Source organism: Schistocerca piceifrons, chromosome 3 (assembly GCF_021461385.2).
Source record: "Schistocerca piceifrons isolate TAMUIC-IGC-003096 chromosome 3, iqSchPice1.1, whole genome shotgun sequence".
Lineage (NCBI taxonomy): Eukaryota > Metazoa > Arthropoda > Insecta > Orthoptera > Acrididae > Schistocerca > Schistocerca piceifrons.
In genome coordinates this window covers 67,860,385-67,882,767 of record NC_060140.1, presented here as the reverse complement: position 1 = coordinate 67,882,767, position 22,383 = coordinate 67,860,385, and the positions used below count along the sequence as shown (strand labels likewise).

The 22,383-nt window shown below is 45.9% G+C and overlaps 1 protein-coding gene across 1 annotated transcript in view; it reads left to right on the top strand.

The window, feature by feature from the left end:
- LOC124788397 (arylsulfatase B-like) overlaps window positions 1-22,383 on the top strand; it is a 375,465-nt gene that overhangs the window by 338,439 nt on the left and 14,643 nt on the right. Inside the window, 1 exon segment of the mRNA XM_047255663.1 lies at window positions 15,624-15,742. Coding sequence (XP_047111619.1) covers window positions 15,624-15,742 — 119 coding nt within the window.

Below are 22,383 nucleotides of genomic sequence, written 5' to 3'. Positions count from 1 at the left end.
CTCAAGGAAAACAGCAACCCTTGCAGCAGTCTGTCTCTTCTTTCTCTCATCGCTGACAATGCAGGACGTTCAGCCGTAAGTGCGATGCTGCACAGAACATTAACGGCAGCACTCCCCAGCTGAGTGGGAGGTTCACGAAAACACATCGTAAATAATTTGCAAAGAGCTTACGGTAACTCGATGTGCGTTCGAGGGCATTGTGAGCATTTTGGAGGAACTACCAGTAATCAAGCTGCTCTTTCTCTTTCTTAATTCCTTTGAACCATGTAAGCGCATGATATTTTGCGGCGGGAGAGTAAGATTCATCTGGACAGAGCAGGGTCTGAGGATCAGTCATATCAGGCTTGACCCGGAGGTAACAAGCCAATATCTTCTGAAATTAGTCGCCAAACTCCGGACGACGAAGACCATGTAAAACGATGTTCATCGGTATCCAAGAGGTGACAATCTGGGCAATAAGGTGAGTCTGCCTGTCCAATAGCGTGAAGTCGCTGTCGTGTGACATATTTTTTGTTGGCGATCTGATACCAGTTCTAAGGACTCGTGGATGACAGAAAGTTGTGGTTTATCGTTTTCCACACTCTTGGGCACTGAGCCGTAGGGTACTTGTTTTCCATCACGTTATTGGGAACAGCCTGCAGAAGGTTAGTATAAAAATCTTTCGCCGGTGGTGGACGTGTGGCGGGGAGGTTCGAGCTGACATATCTGTAATCAAGAATGAAGGTCGACACATGGGAGAGCTGTTGGTGCGACGTGCGCACACAACACCGGAGGGGGGGGGGGACGTGAGAGACTGGCATCACAACCTGCAGTAAACAACCCGTGAGAGAAGTGTGTTGACTCTTCTATCGTTTCCTCATGTTGTTCATTTAAAGGGCAGCTGCTCTCGCCCTGACGTTGACCAATCCAAGCCCCCTTTGCGCACTGGGAGGGTAAGACTGTCGTATCATACTTTAAATATATGACCTGCGGAAACGTATTAATTGAAGGCCTCCTGAAGCCGGCGACCTATCTGCAGCGGCAGTGAGAGGACTTGTGCCACATGGTAGTGGTTCAAGTTTTCAACACGTTGTAGCTGATTCAAGTCCCGGATCAGGTTCTGTAGCACCATTGTGCGTATGATCTGCAGTAATCGTCCGTAGTCTACTGCAGCTATTTTACGTACATCCTTCGTGAACGTGATTCCCAAATATCGCAGATCAGAAACTGGTGGGAGGGAAGCGAGGGCTTCCGGTCCGAGACCACGCCCAATATCCAACGCCACCGACATGTTGATATTCAGAAGACTGCCTGCGGCCTGTCCGTATCGCTCGATCCAGGTTAGTACGCTTTGAACTTCATTGGAACGAACCAGCAGTAGCAGGTCGTCAGCGTATGCTCTACAGGGAAAGGTGACGTCCCGCAGCGTGATGCCAGATAGGCGGTGGTTAAGGCCCCCTAGGAGTGGCTCGAGTGCGATTGCATGAAGGTAAGTAGAAAGGGGACAACCCAGTCGTAGAGACCTCCGAATAGGTACTGGTCCTACCGTCCTTCCATTGGCCTGGACGTGTGAGTTGGCTGCGGTCCAAAGAGCCCGTAGGGTGTCAATGAAACCCGTCGGGAATCCCATACAGTCCATCACTCGTAGGAGGAAGTTATGGTAAACTCTATCAAAGGCGCGGTTGAGATCGATGGAGACGATCACCGCTCTCAGACGGCACGCAGAGGAGATCGCTGTTAAGTCCTTGCAGTCACCGGTGGCCATGTGTATGTTGGCTTCTCCCCCCTGAAACATCTGCTCTGGGGCGAGAATCATCGGCAGAGCCGCCTTATTACGACCTGCCATAAGCCTGGCCAAAATTTTGTAATCGGCGTTCAGCGTTGTGAACGGCCGATAGTCGTTAATTCATCGCCCCCCACCTGGCTTGTGTACCCGTATGAGAAGTCCTTCTACAAACGCTGGCGGCACAACACAGTCTGGAGACATAAGTTCGCGTAATATTATAGCCCAGCGAGGCATCATGATGTCACGGAAGGTCCGGTAGAATTCGATGGGCAATCCATCAGGTCCAGGAGACTTATTGGCGACGGCGTCATCAAGTGAGATTTCCTCTGTTAGTGCATTCACGGTAGCCTCGTCGATTAGTACGTGTTACCTGCTGTAACCCTTCAGTAGTGCCCTCGTCATCTATGGTGCTTTCCTGGTAAAGATGACGAAAATGATCCTCCATCGCCTTTACTATCGTTGCTTGGGTCGTACAGAAGCGACCGTCTTGTGTCCTGAGTTGTGGTTCAAATGGCTCTGAGCACTATGGGACTTAACATCTGAGGTCATCAGTCCCCTAGAACTTAGAACTACTTAAACCTAACTAACCTAAGGACATCACACACATCCATGCCCGAGGCAGGATTCGAACCTGCGACCGTAGGGGTCGCGCGGTTCCAGACTGAAGCGCCTTTAACCGCGTGGCCACACCGGCCCCTGAGTTGTGTGATTAAGTGTTGGCGATGTCGGCGCTTATCCGCCACAACGTAGTGCACGGTGTGTTCCTCTGCAGCTGTTCGGTCGAGCCATCGTGAGCAGACTACGGCACCATCTCGTCGGCGCTTCGTCAATGATAGTATGTGAGCCTTGATTCTGCTTTGGTCGTGTTGTCTCTTCGGGGAAGGGGGTAAGGCGTCGAGGGCCCTGAGTGTCGCGTAGTAAATATCGAGGGTCTGTCGTTGCCACGCAGTAATGTCCTTGCCAAACTGCATAAGTGTCCTGTGGTTGGCTGGCTTGGCACAGAGGAGCCAACACTCCAGGGTCGAGGTGTATCGTGGGTGACGGGGTTCACAGTCTGTCCACGTTGCTTCAACTTGCCGACGGCAATCAAGGTCCTGGAGGTGAGTTATATTAAGCTTCCAAAAGCCGTTGCTGCGCCAGACTTGTTGGGGGGCGTAGATGTATAGTGCAGATATAAGCACTACGATCTGAATAGGTCTGAGGCCATAGTTCGGCGGCCACCACCCCTTTTGTGAGGCCTTGTGACACATATATGCGATCAAGTCGGCTGACCGAATCACTGGTAAGATGAGAGTGGCCAGAGCGATTATCGTTGATTTTTCCCACGTGGCGCACAAGTGAAGTTCTTGGAACATCGCACCCAGTTCCGGACAGGTCATTTAGTGTGGGATTTGGTCCTTGGGGTGTAGCACCCAATTAAAACCGCCGGCGAAGGCGCTGTGGTCGTACCGTCCAGGGAAAAGAGGGGCGACATCCGTGGAGTAGAATCTGGCGCGGTCGTGACGTCTGGTGGTACCCGACGGCACGTAAACATTAATGAATCGGGTGTTAAGTGCGGTAAGAGATATTCCTCGCGCGGAGAGAAGATACGTGACGTCAGTAACTTCAATAGCATCACGCACTAATATTGCCACTCAGGTGTCTGCAGGACCACCGGGAGTCACATATGTGGCGTAACCATGAAAGTTCGGGAGTGCGGTCGTTTTCACTTCATGTAGGAAAGCAAAATCAACTCCCATGGCTCGTATTGTTTCTTGACAGGAGAATTTATCATGTTGATATTCATTGTCGCCAGGCGGTATGCCTGACAACGCGTTGGTTGGGCGAGGTTATCCATGTTGATGTTGGAGAGAAGTGAACATGGGAAGTGATGTCATCCCCCGCCGAACGCTGTCCTCCTTGTGCTGCTTATGCTGCATGATCCGGCGGCGCCTCAGCTGGCCGCGGGTCGGAATCTTGTGTCTCGACGTCCTCGGCCCACGAAGCGGGCGCCGATGTCTGTTCATGTTCCATAGCCTCGGAATGTTTTGTAGTAAGGGACCGGGCGACTTCGCTGCCTGCACTGGTACCTTGCTGCTGCTCACTGTTTATGTCAGTGGGTTGATAGTCGAACGTTACATGAATCTCTGTCTGTTCTGCAAGGTTGGAGTCAGTGGAAACGGCCTCAGCCTTGCGACTGGCTTCTTGAGTGGTCAGTTGTTCTTCCCCGGCCGAATATGAACCGCCATGTTGACACACGGTCCGACGACGGCGCTTTCGGCGTTCCGGTGATCGCTGTTTCCGTACGTGGCCTTCATTGTCAGAAGACGGCACTGATTCACGCCCCGCCGGGACAAACGCTTCGGTCGGTACAATATGGGAATCAAAGCCATCTTGCTGTCGTCAATGTCTGTCGCGTTCGGTAGCTCCAGAGTCATAGTGCTATTTTCCACCACTCGCAAGGTAGGTGGATCATCCAGGTTTCTGTCCTTGGAAGGTGATTCCTGTACCGCTAAATCGGTTATCTGTGTCTGTTTTGTGGAGAACGTCGTCAGCGCCGCCGCGTAAGTCGCGGGGAGAATAGTCTTCGTCGCTGGAGGCGCAACGTCCGTCGGCTGGCCGTCATAAATACACTACTGGCCATTAAAATTGCTACACCAATAAGAAATTGTTTGGACAAATATATTATACTAGAACTGACATGGCATTACATTTTCAGGCAATTTGGGTGGATAGATCCTGAGAAATTAGTACCCAGAACAACCACCTCTGGCCGTAATAACGCCTGGGCATTGAATCAAAGAGAGCTTGGATGGCGTGTACAGGTACAGCCGCCCATGCAGCTTCAATACGATACCACAGTTCGTCAAGAGTAGTGACTGGTATATTGTGACGAGCCAGTTGCTCTGTCACCATTGACCAGAAGTTTTCAGTTGGTGAGAGAGCTGGAGAATGTGCTGGCCAGGACAGCAGTCGAACATTTTCTGTTCCCAGAAAGGCCCGTACAGGATCTCCAACATTTGGTCGTGCATTAATGTTGAGTTTCGCAGGGATCGAATGAAGGATAGGGCCACGAGTCCTAACACATCAGAAATGTAACGTCCACTGTTCAAAGTGCCGTCAATGCGAACAAGAGGTGACCGAGACGTGTAACCAGTGGGACCACATACCATCACGAGGGTGATACACCAGTATGGCGATGACGAATACACGCTTCCAATATGTGTTCACCGCGATGTCGCCAAACACGGATGCGACCATTATGATGCTGTAAACAGAACCTGGATTCATCCGAAAAAATGACGTTTTGCCATTCGTGCACCCAGGTTCGTCGTTGAGTACACCATGCTCCTGTCTGTGATGCAGCGTCAAGGGTAACCGGAGCCATGGTCTCCGAGCTGATAGTCCATGCTACTGCAAACGTCGTCGAACTGTTCGTGCAGATGGTCGTTGTCTTGCAAACGTCCCTGTGTCTTGACTCAGGGATCGAGACTTGGCTGCACGATCCGTACAGCCATGCGGATGCCTGTAATCTCGACTGCTAGTGATACGGGGCCGTTGGGATCCAGCACGACGTTCCGTATTACCCTCCTGAACCCACCGATTCCATATTCTGCTAACAGTTATTGGATCTCGACCAACGCGAGCAGCAATGTCGCGATACGATTAACCGCAATCGCGATAGGCTACAATCCGAACTTTGTCAAAGTCGGAAACGTGATGGCACGCATTTCTCCTCCTTACACGAGACATCAGAACAACGTTTCACCAGGCAACGCCGGTCAACTGCTGTTTGTCTATGAGAAATCGGTTGGAAACTTTCCTCATGTAAGCACGTTATAGGTGTCGCCACCGGCGGCAACCTTGTGTGAATACTCTGAAAAGCTAATCATTTTCATATCACAGCATGTTCTTCCTGTCGGTTAAAATTCGCGTCTGTAGCACGTCATCTTCGTGGTGTAGCAATTTTAATGGCCAGTAGTGTAACTATGACCCGGGACCCTCCTATCTTTAGATAGGATGACACGTGTCGTTGGAGGTCAATGCGCACTTGGCATACTCCACTGATCACTGGATACGTCTTAAACTGGTTGAATTTTTCAGCCACGTGTTCGTGTACCGTGCCGTAGGGGCGGGGCGCCGCCCCAACATCTTCCGCAGGGAGTTCAAATGGAAGTTCGAATATGCGTATAGTCCGCAGTCCCATTGTGGCATGGCCGACCTCGACGTTGCCAATATTTCCGTTTGCATGGCAGAAGCGGAGTTATTGTTTCATCTCACGAAGCACCTTGTCGGATGTAGCATTGAGTTTTACATAGACTGTGCTACTGACGATCGAAAAGTGAATGCCGACAATGTCGGCAGCCGGGAACATGGCTTCCTCTTTTAAAAAGCGATCGACTTCGAGCGCCTTTGGTCGGGTAAATTTGATTTCGAAATGAGAATTTCAAGGTTGATCTTCTGTATCTGTTTTCCACGGTCTTGTAGCCCTACGGCGTCACGTTAGTGTCGTCCGAAAAATGAAAGCAAGGCGCGCGGGCCTGCTCTGAAGGCGGAGAGCACACACTACACGTCTGCTTCGCTCGGCTGCGAGAGCCGAACTGCCCCAGAGGACGCGTCGTAGAAAGCGGAGTAGTCCCGGCAATGATGGCATTCCTGGCCAAGAGAACTCTCCTGGAATCAAACATAGGTCTTAACTTGAATAAGAAATTTTTTGGCAATGTTTGTTTGGGGCACAGCGTTATTTGACAGTGAGATATGGACTGTGGGAAACAGGAACCGAAGAGAATAAAAGAATTTGTGATGTGATACTACAGACTAATATTGAAAATTAGGTGGATTAATGAGGTAAGGAATCAGGAGGTTCTCCACAGAATCGTCGGAAAAAGAAAGCAGAAGGGATAGGATGACAGAGCGCTTTTTAAGACATCATGGTATAATGTCCATGGTACTACAGGTGGCTGCAGAAGGTAGATACCATAGAAAAGACAGAGAAGGGAGTACATCCAGGAAATAGTTGAGTATGTTGATTTCAAGGAAGGGTTGGCACAGGAGATAAATTTATGGAGTGCTGTTCCAAATCAGTCAGAGGACTTGTGAAAAGAAAGAAAAAAATGAGATCTATCGGTACGCAAGTATTAAGGGGATGCTCCGTGAACGCATATGGGTGGGAAGACTCTCTCCGGAAGGCACTATTACGCAGATTTAGAGATCCGGAATTTCAGGCCGATTGCAGAACGATTCTACTGCCGCCAACGTATAATTTCCGTAAGGATCATGAAGATAAGATGCAGGAAATTATGATTCACATGGACACTTTTAGACAATCATATTTCACTCAGTATATTTGGAAAGGTCGTGACCCGTGGTCTAGGGGTAGCGTCTTTGATTCATAATCAAAACGTCTTCGATCCCGGGTTCGATCCCCGCCACTGCCTAAATTTTGATAAATAATCAGCATTGGCGGCCGAAGACTTCCGGCATAAGAAGTCAGCCTCAATCTGCCAACGGCCTTGTCAAAGAGGGCGGAGGAGCCGATAGAAGTTGCCTAGGGGTGGGAAATTGCCCCTAAAGGCGGAAGAATCAGCAATGATCAACGACATGAGGATGCAGAAGGCAATGGAAACCACTGCATTAAAGACACGTAACGTGTATCCAAAGGACATGTGGCCTGTAATTGAAGAAGTGTCATGATGATCTCTCCATTGGCAAAAGATTCCGGAATAGTCCCCCATTCGGATATCCGGGAAGGGACTGCCAAGGGGGAGGTTACCATGAGAAATAGATTGAATAATCAACAAAAAGGATAACATTCTATGAGTCGGGGCGTGAAATGCCAGAAGCTTGAACATGGTAGGGAAACTAAAAAATCTGAAAAGGGAAATGCAAAGGCTCAATCTAGATATAGTAGGGGTCAGTGAAGTGAAATGGAAGGAAGACAAGGATTTCTGGTCAGATGAGTATCGGGTTATATCGACAGCAGCAGAAAATGGTATAACAGGTGTAGGATTCGTTGTGAATAGGAAGGTAGGGGAGAGGGTGTGTTACTGTGAACAGTTCAGTGACCGGGTTGTTCTAATCAGAATCGACAGCAGACCAACACCGACAACGATAGTTCAGGTATACATGTCGATGTCGCAAGCTGAAGATGAAAAGATAGAGAAAGTGTATGAGGATATTGAAAGAGTAATGCAGTATGCAAAGGGGGACGAAAATCTAATAGTCATGGGCGACTGGAATGCAGTTGTAGGGGAAGGAGTAGAAGGAAAGGTTACAGGAGAATATGGGCCTGGGACAAGGAATGAAAGAGGAGAAAGACTAATTGAGTTCTGTAACAAGTTTGAGCTAGTAATAGCGAATACTCTGTTCAAGAATCACAAGAGGAGGAGGTATACTTGGAAAAGGCCGGGAGATCCGGGAAGATTTCAATTAGATTACATCATGGTCAGACAGAGATTCCGAAATCAGATACTGGATTGTAAGGCGTAGCCAGGAGCAGATATAGACTCAGATCACAATATAGTAGTGATGAAGAGTAGGCTGAAGTTCAAGACATTAGTCAGGAAGAATCAATACGCAAAGAAGTGGGATACGGGAGTACTAAGAAATGACGAGATACGTTTGAAGTTCTCTAACGCTATAGATACAGCAATAAGGAATAGCGCAGTAGGCAGTACAGTTGACGAGGAATGGACATCTCTAAAAAGGGTCATCACAGAAGTTGGGAAGGAAAACATAGGTACAAAGAAGGTAGCTGCGAAGAAACCATGGGTAACAGAAGAAATACAGGGTGATTCAAAAGAATACCACAACTTTAAAAATGTGTATTTAATGAAAGAAACATAATATAACCTTCTGTTATACATCATTACAAAGAGTATTTAAAAAGGTTTTTTTTTCACTCAAAAACAAGTTCAGAGATGTTCAATATGGCCCCCTCCAGACACTCGAGCAATATCAACCCGATACTCCAACTCGTTCCACACTCTCTGTAGCATATCAGGCGTAACAGTTTGGATAGCTGCTGTTATTTCTCGTTTCAAATCATCAATGGTGGCTGGGAGAGGTGGCCGAAACACCATATCCTTAACATACCCCCATAAGAAAAAATCGCAGGGGGTAAGATCAGGGCTTCTTGGAGGCCAGTGATGAAGTGCTCTGTCACGGGCTGCCTGGCGGCCCATCCATCGCCTCGGGTAGTTGACGTTCAGGTAGTTATGGACAGATAAGTGCCAATGTGGTGGCGCTCCATCCCGCTGAAATATGAATTGTTCTGCTTCTTGTTCGAGCTGAGGGAACAGCCAATTCTCTAACATCTCCAGATACTGTAGTCCAGTTACAGTAGCACCTTCGAAGAAAAAGGGACCAAAAACTTTATTGGTTGAAATGGCACAGAAAACGTTCACCTTAGGCGAGTCACGTTCATACTGGGTTGTTTCCTGCGGATTCTCAGTGTCCCATATACAGACATTGTGACGGTTGACTTTCCCGTTAGTGTGGAAAGTTGCTTCATCACTAAACACAATCTTTGAAACTAAACATTCATCTGTTTCACCTAGTCAACAGCGCCTCAAGTGAACAAATGTGCAACTAAATGAAACTTTATAGCTCCCTTAATTCGCCGACAGATAGTGCTTAGCTCTGCCTTTTGTCGTTGCAGAGTTTTAAATTCCTAAACTTGTGGTATTCTTTTTGAATCACCCTGTACTTCAGTTGATTGATGAAAGAAGGAAGTACAAACATGTTCCGGGAAAATCAGGAATACAGAAATACAAGTCGCTGAGGAATGAAATAAATAGAAAGTGCAGGGAAGCTAAGACGAAATGGCTGCAGAAAAAATGTGCAGACATCGAAAAAGATATGATTGTCGGAAGGACAGGCTCAGCATACAGGAAAGTCAAAACAACCTTTGGTGACATTAAAAGCAACGGTGGTAACGTTAAGAGTGCAACGGGAATTCCACTGTTAAATACAGAGGAGAGAGCAGATAGGTGGAAAGAATACATTGAAAGCCTCTATGAGGGTGAAGATTTGTCTGATGTTATAGAAGAAGAAACAGGAGTCGATTTAGAAGAGATAGGGGATCCAGTATTAGAATCGGAATTTAAAAGAGCTTTGGAGGACTTACGGTCAAATAAGGCAGAAGGGATAGATAACATTCCATCAGAATTTCTAAAATCATTGGGGGAGGTGGCAACAAACCGACTATTCACGTTGGTGTGTAGTCTGGCGATATACAATCTGACTTTCGGAAAAGCATCATCCACACAATTCCGAAGACCGGAAGAGCTGACAAGTGCGAGAATTATCGCACAATCAGCTTAACAGCTCATGCATCGAAGCTGCTTACAAGAATAAAATACAGAAGAATGGAAAAGAAAATTGAGAATGCGCTAGGTGACGATCAGTTCGGCTTTAGGAAAAGTAAAGGGACGAGGGAGGCAATTCTGACATTACGGCTAGTAATGGAAGCAAGGCTAAAGAAAAATCAAGACACTTTCATAGGATTTGTCGACCTGGAAAATGCGTTCGACAATATAAAATGGTGCAAGCTGTTCGAGATTCTGAAAAAAGTAGGGGTAAGCTATAGGGAGAGACGGGTCATATACAATATGTACAACAACCAAGAGGAAATAATAAGAGTGGACGATCAAGAACGAAGTGCTCGTATTAAGAAGGGTGTAAGACAAGACTGTAGCCTTTCGCCCCTACTCTTCAATCTGTACATCGAGGAAGCAATGATGGAAATAAAAGAAAGGTTCAGGAGTGGAATTAAAATACAAGGTGAAAGGATAACAATGATACGATTCGCTGATGACATTGCTATCCTGAGTGAAAGTGAAGAAGAATTAAATGATCTGCTGAACGGAATGAACAGTCTAATGAGTACACAGTATGGTTGAGGGTAAATCGGAGGAAGACGAAGGTAATTAGAAGTAGTAGAAATGAGAACAGCGAGAAACTTAACATCAGGATTGATGGTCACGAAGTCAATGAAGTTAAGGAATTCTGCTACCTAAGCAGTAAAATAACCAATGACGGACGGAGCAAAGAGGACATCAAAAGCAGACTCGCTATGGCAAAAAAGGCATTTCTGGCCAAGGGAAGTCTACTAATATCAAATACCGGCCTTAATTTGAGGAAGAAATTTCTGAGGATGTACGTCTGGAGGACAGCATCGTATGGTAGTGAAACATGGACTGTGGGAAAACCGGAACAGAAGAGAATCGAAGCATTCGAGATATGGTGCTATAGACGAATGTTGTAAATTAGGTGGACTGCTAAGGTAAAGAATGAGGAGGTTCTACGCAGAATCGAAGAGGAAAGGAATGTGTGGAAAACACTGATAAGGAGGAGGGACAGGATGATAGGACATCTGCTAAGACATGAGGGAATGACTTCCATGGTACTAGAGGGAGCTGTAGAGGGCAAAAACTGTAGAGGAAGACTGAGATTGGAATACGTCAAGCAAATAATTGAGGACGTAGGTTGCAAGTGCTGCTCTGAGATGAAGAGGTTAGCACAGGAAAGGAATTCGTGGCGGGCCGCATCAAACCAGTCAGTAGACTGATGACCAAAAAAAAATATTTGCGAGTGAAATGGTAGAGGGTATGCCTGGTAGTGGTACCAGGTAGCTTTCGTCATAAGCCGTACGGTGGTTTGCGGACTATGTATATACTGTAGAAGTAGATGGAGCTCGATCGCATCAAGTCATCCATCGGTTGGGAATGTGCGTCGCATTAATGGGTGAATTTATAGAGAAGGGCTGTCTAACAGAATCACCAAGAGTTTCAGTACAGCACTCGTGGCTGACGCATCGCGGTAGCGAAGTGGGGCCTACGCCTAGGCAGTTCCAGATACGTATTACAGTCTGACGATAATTTATGGATTTGTACTTTTAGCTTGCGATGTCCACTATGTACGAACGGTAGTTACTGTTATTCTGAAGAAGGTTGGGTTATCCCGACTGAAACCTATGTAAATTCTAGGTAAACAGTGCAACTGAGTCTGTTGATTATTAAAATTAAAATTAACATGTTTTTTCGTTTTCCTAAGGAACCTCCGATGAACTAAAGGTGCCTCCAGACGCCCCTCATGGCCCACCGTAGATCACATCTAATTTAATAAGGAACCAAATCATTTTCTCCATTAGCCTAAGCAGGAGAAATTGAATATTCATATTTTTTACTCTGTACCGTTGGATAGTGACAATAAGAGTATACTTCTGTTGGATATACAGATGGTCCGTAACCCAAGAGCTACCCAGAACACTCGACACTACCTTTCTACCACCAATAGAACCTTAGGTACGAGCTCCAGAACAACCCTGTTTATAAGCGCTATGTCTTGTAACACATTAGGTAGCGCATGTTTTTGCATACGTACTGACAAACGTGCCAGAAGCGCCGTTTTCATGTGTTCGATCATTCTTCCCCTCTTTCTGCATTCACACCACATTCTCAGTACTAATAGTGCCATAGTTTCACCTGGTGTCATAAAGTGGAACTATTATTTTTCAGCATACTCCTCGAGCGCGCCGATTAGTGAACATATCGACGATGTTTGAGCGTGCTGCACAGCAGCACTCGGAAGACCACCTGTTTAGTTATTACCACTCTCTGTATATGTGAACACTGGGTGACAATTATTCAGCTATGTAAAGAAACGTGAATTAGTTGCAAACTACGGCGTGCACACACTTTATTCAATATGTGAACGTCACTACAGATATTCGGATTTGGGTTATGACATGTTCGATACACCTGCCATCACTGGCGACGATGTGGCGGAGACGAATAGCGAAATTCTGCATGACCCGCTGGGTCAGAACACCGATGCTGTCACTGATCTCCTCAATGACTGTCTTCAGCTCAGTAATGGTATTGGGGCTATTGAAGTACACCTTGTCTTTAATACAGTCCCACAAAAAGGAGTCGTATACGTTCAGATCCGGTGGCCAATCGAGGACCATTCCAGTCCTCTCTGGGTACCCCTGAGCCACAATGCAGTCCGCAATGTGCTCCTCCAGGACAACAAACTCTCTTCTGAGTAAGATGGCAGATTAAATGAAGGTCAATTGCGCACCTTACATACGAGTTCATACATCGTAACGGGAAGGTGAATATGACACCTAACTTGTATTAGCGGTAATGTGCAGATTTACCTATATGTATGTAATGCAAAAGGGATGACACTCAATCGATGGTATTAACACACCTCTCCTACATAATGCATGCCAATGATCAGAAGGTGAAACAAGCAGCGAGAGGAAACGTTTTGAGTGGAAGCCAGTGCAGATAGGCGCAGAGGCCGTACCCCGGGAGGCACTACAGAAAGCTCTTAAGGGGGGGGGGGGGGTGTCCTGTGGCGGGAGTCAGCGACCAGACAGGTCACGCATACTGCAGGGCGACTAATGGGGCAGCCAGAAGTAGTAGGACAGAAAGAAGCTGTAGAAAACTGGGTTTCGGAATGCCAAAGGGATATGAACAAAACCAGTAACGCATACGATCACGCGAACAGCAAGTGGTACACACGTGATAGACACATGTAACTTTTTAATCATCTGGGGCCGACACAAAATGTCCAGTTGGCTGAAACGCAACGGGAAGGAGTAAAGTGCCGATATTTCGACGCAGTTTAATAGTAGAACCCTCCACAAAATAAGAGGAACGCTCCTACTGATCGATAAGAAGCTGTGACGTGGAGAGCAAAATAACTGAGATGGGGATAGAGTTCACCTACGGGGAAGACAAGACGAAAATTTTCGGGGACTCTTCTCTGAACTGGCGTCAAGTGCAGAATGGAGCGTAAAACGCTCTGTATGGTGCTGAGAAGAAACTTGTGTGAACACTGCGTTCACAGCAGCTGATCTCCAGCTAGAAATTAGCTGTAGCATCGTTGATCTCCACCTGTGGAGAAACTAAAAAGCCAGGTAGTTAACTGTTGTTGCGAGAACTGAGAGGGCGTTATAATATACACGCTGCGCGCGCCATGTGTGTCTATATCACCATAGTCTGAGACTAGGGGTGAGTTCTTCTCGCATATCGAGAAACATAGGGAGAGTTTGTGCTGGAAAATTCATCAAAGGCTTAACTGGATTTTATAGGAACTTCAGTGGGCGAGAGCAGCCATGCAGACAACAACTCATCGCAGCTAAGGTAAATACTGCGTGCAGAGGCATAAACGTATTCGCTCACCAGCTTGCGTCCACTGTAAACTCCAGCGACCTTGGGTAATCTTTTGCTCAACTTGTCACAAAACTAACCATTCTCCATACACTTGATTGTCGTCCTAAAAAACAGTTCCGAACTTTGAACCAGAATCGAATGATTTGTCGTAGTACTGGCCAACATCGTAACGTAATGGTAAGAATAATTTTGTAAAGAAACTTCTAGTTAGAATTTAATATTGCTGTGTTTAGGTTTTGTGGTGAGCGTACTGTAAGACCTTCGGTACATACACCATCAGATTATTTGACTTGTCGCTCTAACGAAGTAGGCGAGTGTCAGCAATATGTCTCGTGGTCTTATCGTGGCGTGTTTATCTTCTGCCGTTTGGTCAGACGATAGAAATGCCACGTGCACGCTTAGAGTAGCAGATTGGCGGTGACCGACTTTAAACAGAACTTGATTAATTTTCACACACATTTATTAAAATAATAAAAGGATAGACATTACGCAACTTGATTCTGGATGCTGTTTACAATTAACAATCTGAAGTTCCTTTGGTCTTGGTACGTTAATCTTATTCTCACATATTTCTGATACTTGACAAAGTGTCTATACATTTCTCTTTATGGCTATGTACAGGAATATGATGATCTTATTAGGCGCAGACTGAAACTTGACTACAGACTAATGCAGACTGACTAATCGGAGGTCTGTACACTCGTTGTAATACCTCGAGCGTTCATGTATCACTGCGCGAGTGTGATCCGCGAGGAGAAAAGGTTCTACGTTAGCAGCAATCTCATTGGCTGCGTTGCATATTAATACGCGGATCGGCGGAAGCAGAATATGGTCCGTCTCTAAGACAGCGCCATCTCGTAGTGCGGAGATGGACGAGCGCTGTGCCTGCGCTGTTGTGCTTAGCGGGGCGCGCTCTAGTGGGAAAGTTGTGTATGCGCTGACTACGAGGGACCATGTACACAACAGTTTATTTAACTTTCTGAGAGTTACAATTTAATATTGTTGTGTTTAGGATTCGTTTCCTTTCACAGGCCAAGATGCGTCATTTTGACAACTGTCTTGTCGCTTTGTAAATTGTATAAAGCGTGTATTTCCGTGAAAAAATTGCAATATTAAGCAATACCATTACAGCTTACACAGTTATGTTGTCATAGAATAAGAAACCACCTAACTGTAACCTTATATCTGTTTCGATAGGGCAAAGCTTCATCTTGCGTGAACCTCATCTTGACTAAATGAGGGTCACTCTGGATAATAGGGATGAAATCATCTTCCAAACCTTTCACGTATCGTTCGGTAGTCACTGAGCCATCATGGAATATTTCAGTCATTATTTCGTGACTGGGCATTCGCGATCGCGAAATGCGGATTCTCAGTCCCCCATACGTGCCCATTTTGCCTATTGACGACTCCATGCAAATGAATGTGGGCTCCAACGCAAAACCAAACTATACTTGCACATACTAATTCCCATAATGCCCCGCGGCCAATCATGCAGTTTGAACGTCACAACGCAAGTCGTTTAGAAGTTATGAGGGTATTTCATATATTTCAATAACTGGCGTCCTGTATGTCAATATGAGGCTGCAGTCTCTGTCACGAGTAATTTCCTCACGGACAGCAGCGACACAGTAGTGAGAGCAGCTGCAGACGTCTGACGGTATGTGTTGTGGTGTTGTGCGTGCCCTCAGGATCGGCGTTTCTGGGGTTCCTGGACGGCTGGGAGGGGTCGCCGGGACGCCGCGGCCACTACAACGTCACGAGCGTCTACCTCAGCCCGGCGTGGAGGGCGCTGTCCCGCTACACCAAGGTACTGTGCTGCGATAAGGGCTCCCTGCCACTCAGCGCACACTGTCAGAGCACACAACCCGTCGAGAGTGTGGTGGCGATCTACACCTTGTCCTTTATCTGTATACAGAGTGGGCAAATTGAAACGGTCCAAGAGAATATTTAATGCAAGGTAAGATAGGCAACCCTGGATGCCTTGACCGCGCCTGGGGAAGACGATGCCAATCCTGCACGTCTTAAGATACATTACACCGAGGTTCAAATGGTTCAAATGGCTCTGAGCACTATGGGACTCAACTGCCGTGGTCATTAGTCCCCTAGAATTCAGAACTAGTTAAACCTAACTAACCTAAGGACATCACAAACATCCATGCCCGAGGCAGGATTCGAACCTGCGACGTAGCGGTCTTGCGGTTCCAGACTGCAGCGCCTTTAACCGCACGGCCACTTCGGCCGGCTACACCGAGGTGACAGAAGTCATGGGATAGCGATATGCACATTTACAGATGGCGGTAGTATCGCATACACAAGGTATAAAGTGCCTGAGCATTGGCGAAGCTATCGGGTGAATAATGCGAAAACGTTTCCGACGTGATTAAAGTGCTAGACCGGAGTTAAAAGCCTTTGAACGCGGAATGGTAGTTGGAGCCAGGCGCATGGGACATTCCATTTCGGTAATCTTTAGTGTAATTCAGTATTGCTGGACTCACAGTGTCAAGAGTCTGCCGAAAATGACAAATTTCAACCATTACATCTCGCCGCAGACAACACAGTGGTCGGCAGCCTTCACGTAACGACAGAAATCAGCGGCATTTGTGTAGGGTTGTCCGTGATAACAGACATGCAATACTTCGTGAAATAACTGCAGAAAGCAATGTGGGACGTACAACGAACTTATCCGTTACGACTGTGGTGCGAAATTTGATGTCAATGTTATTCGGTAGCAGATGTCCGATGCGAGTGCCTTTGCTGACAGCACGACATCGCCTGCACCGCCTCTTCTGGGCTCGTGGCCTTACCGGTTGGATCCCAGACGATTGGAAAACCTTGGCCTGGTCAGATGAGTCCCGATTTTAGTTGGCAGGAGGTGTGGCGCACATCCCTCGAAGATATGTACCCATGTCGCCAACAAGTTACGGTGCAAGCTGGTGGTGGATTTATAATGGCGTGGGTTGTGTTTACGTGAGATGGACTGGGTCCTCTTGTCCAAGTGAACGAATGTTGCCTGAGAAGGAGTATGTTCCACCACATGGAGACCATTTGCAGCCATTCATGGATTTCATGTTCCCAAACAACAATGGAATTTTTATGAATAACAGTGCGCCATGTCACAGAGGCACAATTGTTCGCAATTTGTTTGAAGAACATTCTGGACAAATTGAGGGAGTGATTTGGCGAGCCATATCACACGATGCGAATCCTAGAGAACATTTGTGGGTTGTAATCAAGAGGTCAGTTCGTGCACAAACACCTGCACCGGCAACATTATATCTACAGGGGGATTCCAACTATTTCCCGTGTCCATCCCACTCGAGCTGATGCACTAAGCGAGGCAAAAGGAGGATCGACATGGCATTAGAAGGTATTCCATGACTTTCGTCAGCTCCGTGTATTTCAAAAAAACAAAGTAGCTTTAAACACCTAGAAAAAAAGTACTTTGATCTGAAGTCTTTTAAAATCCTTTATTAAGCCTCATAAAAGGAAAAGGAAAACTAGTACGATAGCGGTACATACATCAAGCAGTGTGATCCATCATCAAAACTACAAATATAATGAAGGATTGGATGGAGTACGACATACACAATTCCAAAATACGCTGAACGTAATACCTTTAATTTCATTCATGTTAAACTTAAATCCTCGTTTCAAAACATCTGGTGCAGTTAGAACTCAGGCTATTGGCCTCGTAACCAAACAAATTTCATTTCTCGTTTCTTGAGATGTTTAACATTATTTGTTACACCTGAATCACTGCCTGAACCACAACAGCTTGCAATTTGAGCAACATATGACTGACATTTATTTTTCTTAGTTGTAGGCTCATACAATAATTACAAAATGTCCTTCGTCTATACTCCGATGCCTAATGTTTGTATTCATTCCTTAGGTGCACACATTGAAAGAAAACAGCGCACCACGAAGTATTTAACCGGATGGGACGGAATCTGATAGGTGTGATGTAAAAAAAAAAAAAAGAAAAAAAAAGAATAAAATAAAAAAAAATAAAACACTATTTCAGAAAAAATTGATGATTTATTCAATAGGAGACAGACGTTCACAAATTGAGCGAGACAATGGTGCATTAGTTCACCTCTGGCCTTCATGCAAGCAGTTATTCGGCTTGGCATTAATTGAGAGAGTTGTTTGATGTCCTATTAAGAGATATCTTGCCAAAATCAGTCCGACTGGCGCGTTACATCATCAAAACCCCGAGCTGGTTTAAGAACCCTGCCCATAATGCTCCAAACATTCTCAATTTCGTGGAGATCCGGCCACGTTGCTTGTCAAAGTTGGGTTTGGCAAGCATGAAGACAACCAATTGAAACTCTCACCGTGGGCAGGCGGTCATTATCTTGCGGAAATGTAAGCTCAGGATGGCTTACCATGAGGGGCAACAAAACGGGATGTAAAATTTCGACGTACCGCTATGCTGTATGATGCCGCAGATGACAACCGAAGGGTTCCTCCAGTGTAGTGAAGTGTCACCCCAGACCATCACTCCTGGTTGTTGGGACATATGATGGACGACTGTCCTGATGGTAGCCTACTACTACCGAGTAGCCTCAAGACAAGTATTCACTGGTCATCAGGGCTCAGTTGTGACTGGGACTCGTCACTGAAGACGGTTCAACACAATCAATGAGATTTCAATCCGAAGACCTGTCTGGAGACATTCCATTGGTGGGCTACCAATAAGACGAGGTTCGCCAGTCTCCATCCTGGGCTTAGATTTCTGGAAAATATCAATGGTTGTCTTCGTGCTTGCATGTGCGTGAGATTTGCGTTTGCTTGTGTGTGTGTGTGTGTGTGTGTGTGTATTTTTCGAAAAAGGCCTTGTTGGCCGAAAGCTCACTTTCCCATTGTTTGTTGTGCCTATCTGTGACTCAGCATCTTCGCTACATGGTGAGAAGCAACTATCCTTTTCATAAACTTGTTAGCCGGCCGAAATGGCCGTTCGGTTCTAGGCGCTGCAGTCTGGAACCGCGAGGCCGCTACGGTCGCAGGTTCGAATCCTGCCTCGGGCATGGATGTGTGTGCTGTCCTTAGGTTAGTTAGGTTCAAGTAGTTCTAAGTTCTAGGGGACTAATGACCTCAGAAGTTGAGTCCCCTGGTGCTCAGAGCCATTTGAACCATAAAGCTGTTGAGGAAAAATCCTGTTACAAAGTCATTAGTCACCACTCAGTAACAAGTAAAAGTCACAAAATATCATCCTATGCAGCCAGCCGGGGTGGCCGAGCGGTTCTAGGCGCTACAGTCTGGAACCGCGCGACCGATACGGTCGCAGGTTCGAATCCTGCATCGGGCATGGATCTGTGTGATGTCCTTAGGTTAGTTAGGCTTAAGTAGTTATAAGTTCTAGGGGACTGATGACCTCAGAAGTTAAGCCATTTGAACAATTTTTGAACCGAAAATTAAACTCCTCAATCACACTAACAATAATGGAGAGTGAAAGTCATCCTGTCTGTTCTATCTTCGGCTTTTGAGATTCATATTTTCAACCACTATTGCTTACCTAGATCCATTATGTCCCTAAATTGCATTTTTATCAAATGTTGCTGGTGTAAGAGGAAAGATTACGTAACCTTAAAAGAAAGTTTTAATTGGCAAATTGATTTACACAAGGTCATTTTATAATATTAAAAGTAAATATCATGACATAAAAAATTCAATTTAAAAGAAAAATCTAATGTAATGCTTACATTACAAGAAGAAGGTAAAAGTTTCTGTATACTCTTCTTTTCTGTTTGTATCACTCATGCAAGTCCCAAAATTTTTATCAGTTGTTTCCTTTAGATGAATACTGATGACCCCCTTCGGTGTAACATTCTTTAAAATACATCTTCCAGTTTAATTTTCTTTGCCCTGACAAATGCCTTGAAAATGCAAATCGACATTTCAGTACACAGCAAAATACTATTATAAAATACCATATGTTCTCTACATTACAATGATATAAATGTGGCTGAAAATACAACAGTAAAAGTTACAGCGATGGACAGTTCATAATCAAATAATAGTCAATTGGATGCAAGAATATAGCCATGTACAAACATACAGAATGAGAATTGTTCATCAATCTTCAGTGAATTATGTTCTCTTTTTAATTTTTTGCGAAAATTTCTAAACATGTTAAATCTTCTAACCGTCAGGAAACGCTTGATAACTGGAATTAGACGGCCGTTGTGGCCGAGCGGTTCTAGGCTCGTTCGAATCCTGCCTCGGGCATGGATGTGTGTGATGTCCTTAGCTTAGTTAGGTTTAAGTAGTTTGAAGATCTAGGGGACTGATGACCTCAGAAGTTAAGTCCCATAGTGCTCATAGCCCATTGAACCAAAGTAGTAGACACTAGCCGCGACTAACACGTAGAATGGGACGGTAATTCCCTTGTCCACTTGAATATCTCAACTGCAGATTTTTCAGCGCTCATTTAACACTCTATATCTCAGAATGAAGAACAATGGACTTGTACCACTGTTGAAATAAGCACGAAGGACTCCGTATTCAGGCCACGAGTGGCCTACCGGGACCATCCGACCGCCGTGTCATCCTCAGTGGAGTATGCTCATAGGAGGGGCGTGGGGTCAGCACACCGCTCTCCTGGCCGTTAAGATGGTATTCATGACCGAAGTCACTACTGTTCGGTCGAGTAGCTCCGCAATTGGCATCACGAGGCTGAGTGCGCCCCGAAAAATGGCAACAGTGCATGGCGGCCTGGATGGTCACCCATCCAAGTGCCGACCACGCCCAAGAGCGCTTAACTTCGGTGATCTCACGGGAACCGGTGTATCCACTGCGGCAAGGCCGTTGCACTACTATTGAAATAAGCCCTTCATATATTCCTGGTTTGACGAAATTACATTTGCTCCAGCAGGCTAGTGAACCCCTTACAAGCTATATGTGAAGTACCTGAAGTATGTTGTTTAACATCCATCCTTCCAGGTGCCACCGGTCTCACGCCAGACCCCTGTGCCTGCCATGGCGGAGCGTATACAAGACCAGATGACACGCCAGCCATGGCCCAGACACCCGCAGAGTCTTGGCCTGCTACTGTCCAGTTCCCATCTAATATGATTTCGCTTCGCTGTTCCACTACCGACTCCTTTCAGCTGTCATTGTACGCTGATCATTGTCTAGGATTTGTGCAAGGTGGCGGTGGTGGTGGGGGGGGGGGGGTGGATGCCTGCATTGGGCAGTTCTGTAGTAGGGGCACACACTACCACTCCAGGAAAGCAACGCCACCGTTGGTACTAACTGTCATGTGTGGCAAAACTTCAATTATGCAATGAATCACTAATTCACGGCAACATGTCTGTTCTTGAGTACTGAGTCCATTGTACTCATGTTGAAAGAACGTGCTTTAGGGCATCGCTCCCATAACGGTGACATCACTATAAATTTACGATGTAAAATTCGTCGATTACGTTATAGAAGAATCCCACAACTGTATTTCTTCTTCAACTATAGATTAGTTTTAATCACCTACGTTCTCGGCACCAAAAGTTATTTTACAGAGTTAGTACCAAATGCATCTACTTCAATCATGTTAGATACTTTGGCAGACACTGTAATACATCCAGTACTGCAGCTATTATCTACTCACGAAGCTCGAGACCTTCTTGCACCCTCCACATGGTTTTTAGAACTGTTAATTTTTGTCGTTTCCGTGGAAACACTGTCGATCGTGACCGCTCGACATTCACTGTTGTCCTCCCGCATGTTTCTCCTTTCTGCCCCTTTCCGACAATCCCCACAATCCGACCGCCCCACTGACGTCCCTTGTCTCAACATGCGCGTCACACTCTTACCAATTGGACACCCCGTAAATGCCACAGTAGTATAACATCCTTTCTTACATGATAAACTTACGAGCACAATACATTTCTGCACGCTTAATTCTGTCATAGTAATGTTTTAAACAAAAAAATGAAATCATAGGGGGAACTGAATTCAAGGCAAATTCAAACATTAGCTTACGTCTCGAAAGAACTAATAAAATGTGAGTTAAACGTGAGGTGATGATGTCTGATGCTCCCAAAGTTACTGTCACCTTACTTATGCAGCAACTGTGAATAGCAGTTCGACATCAGAGACGGACTTGCGTGTAAGAGTGGAATCCGATAATACGAATAACAGTAACAAGCGGCGCAGACAGTTTTTGGCTTATATTTTAGTATAGAAATTTTGAAACACCCTGTACAAAGTACGTAATATATGTTTATACTTATACAATGTAAACGTGCACTTTAAATAGTCTACTTAGCTTTATTTTAATTAGTAGACGACCCACCAGTGTAACGAGTGAGACTCCATTCGGTGCGTTGGTATTACGCATCGTTAATCCTCCAGAAGCTCGATCATTAGGAGGCAAACTGGCAGTTGTAGGAAACAGCGAGGTTAACGAGCAATTGTGCGGTCGGCTGCTTTGCATGCAGACGCTCGCCT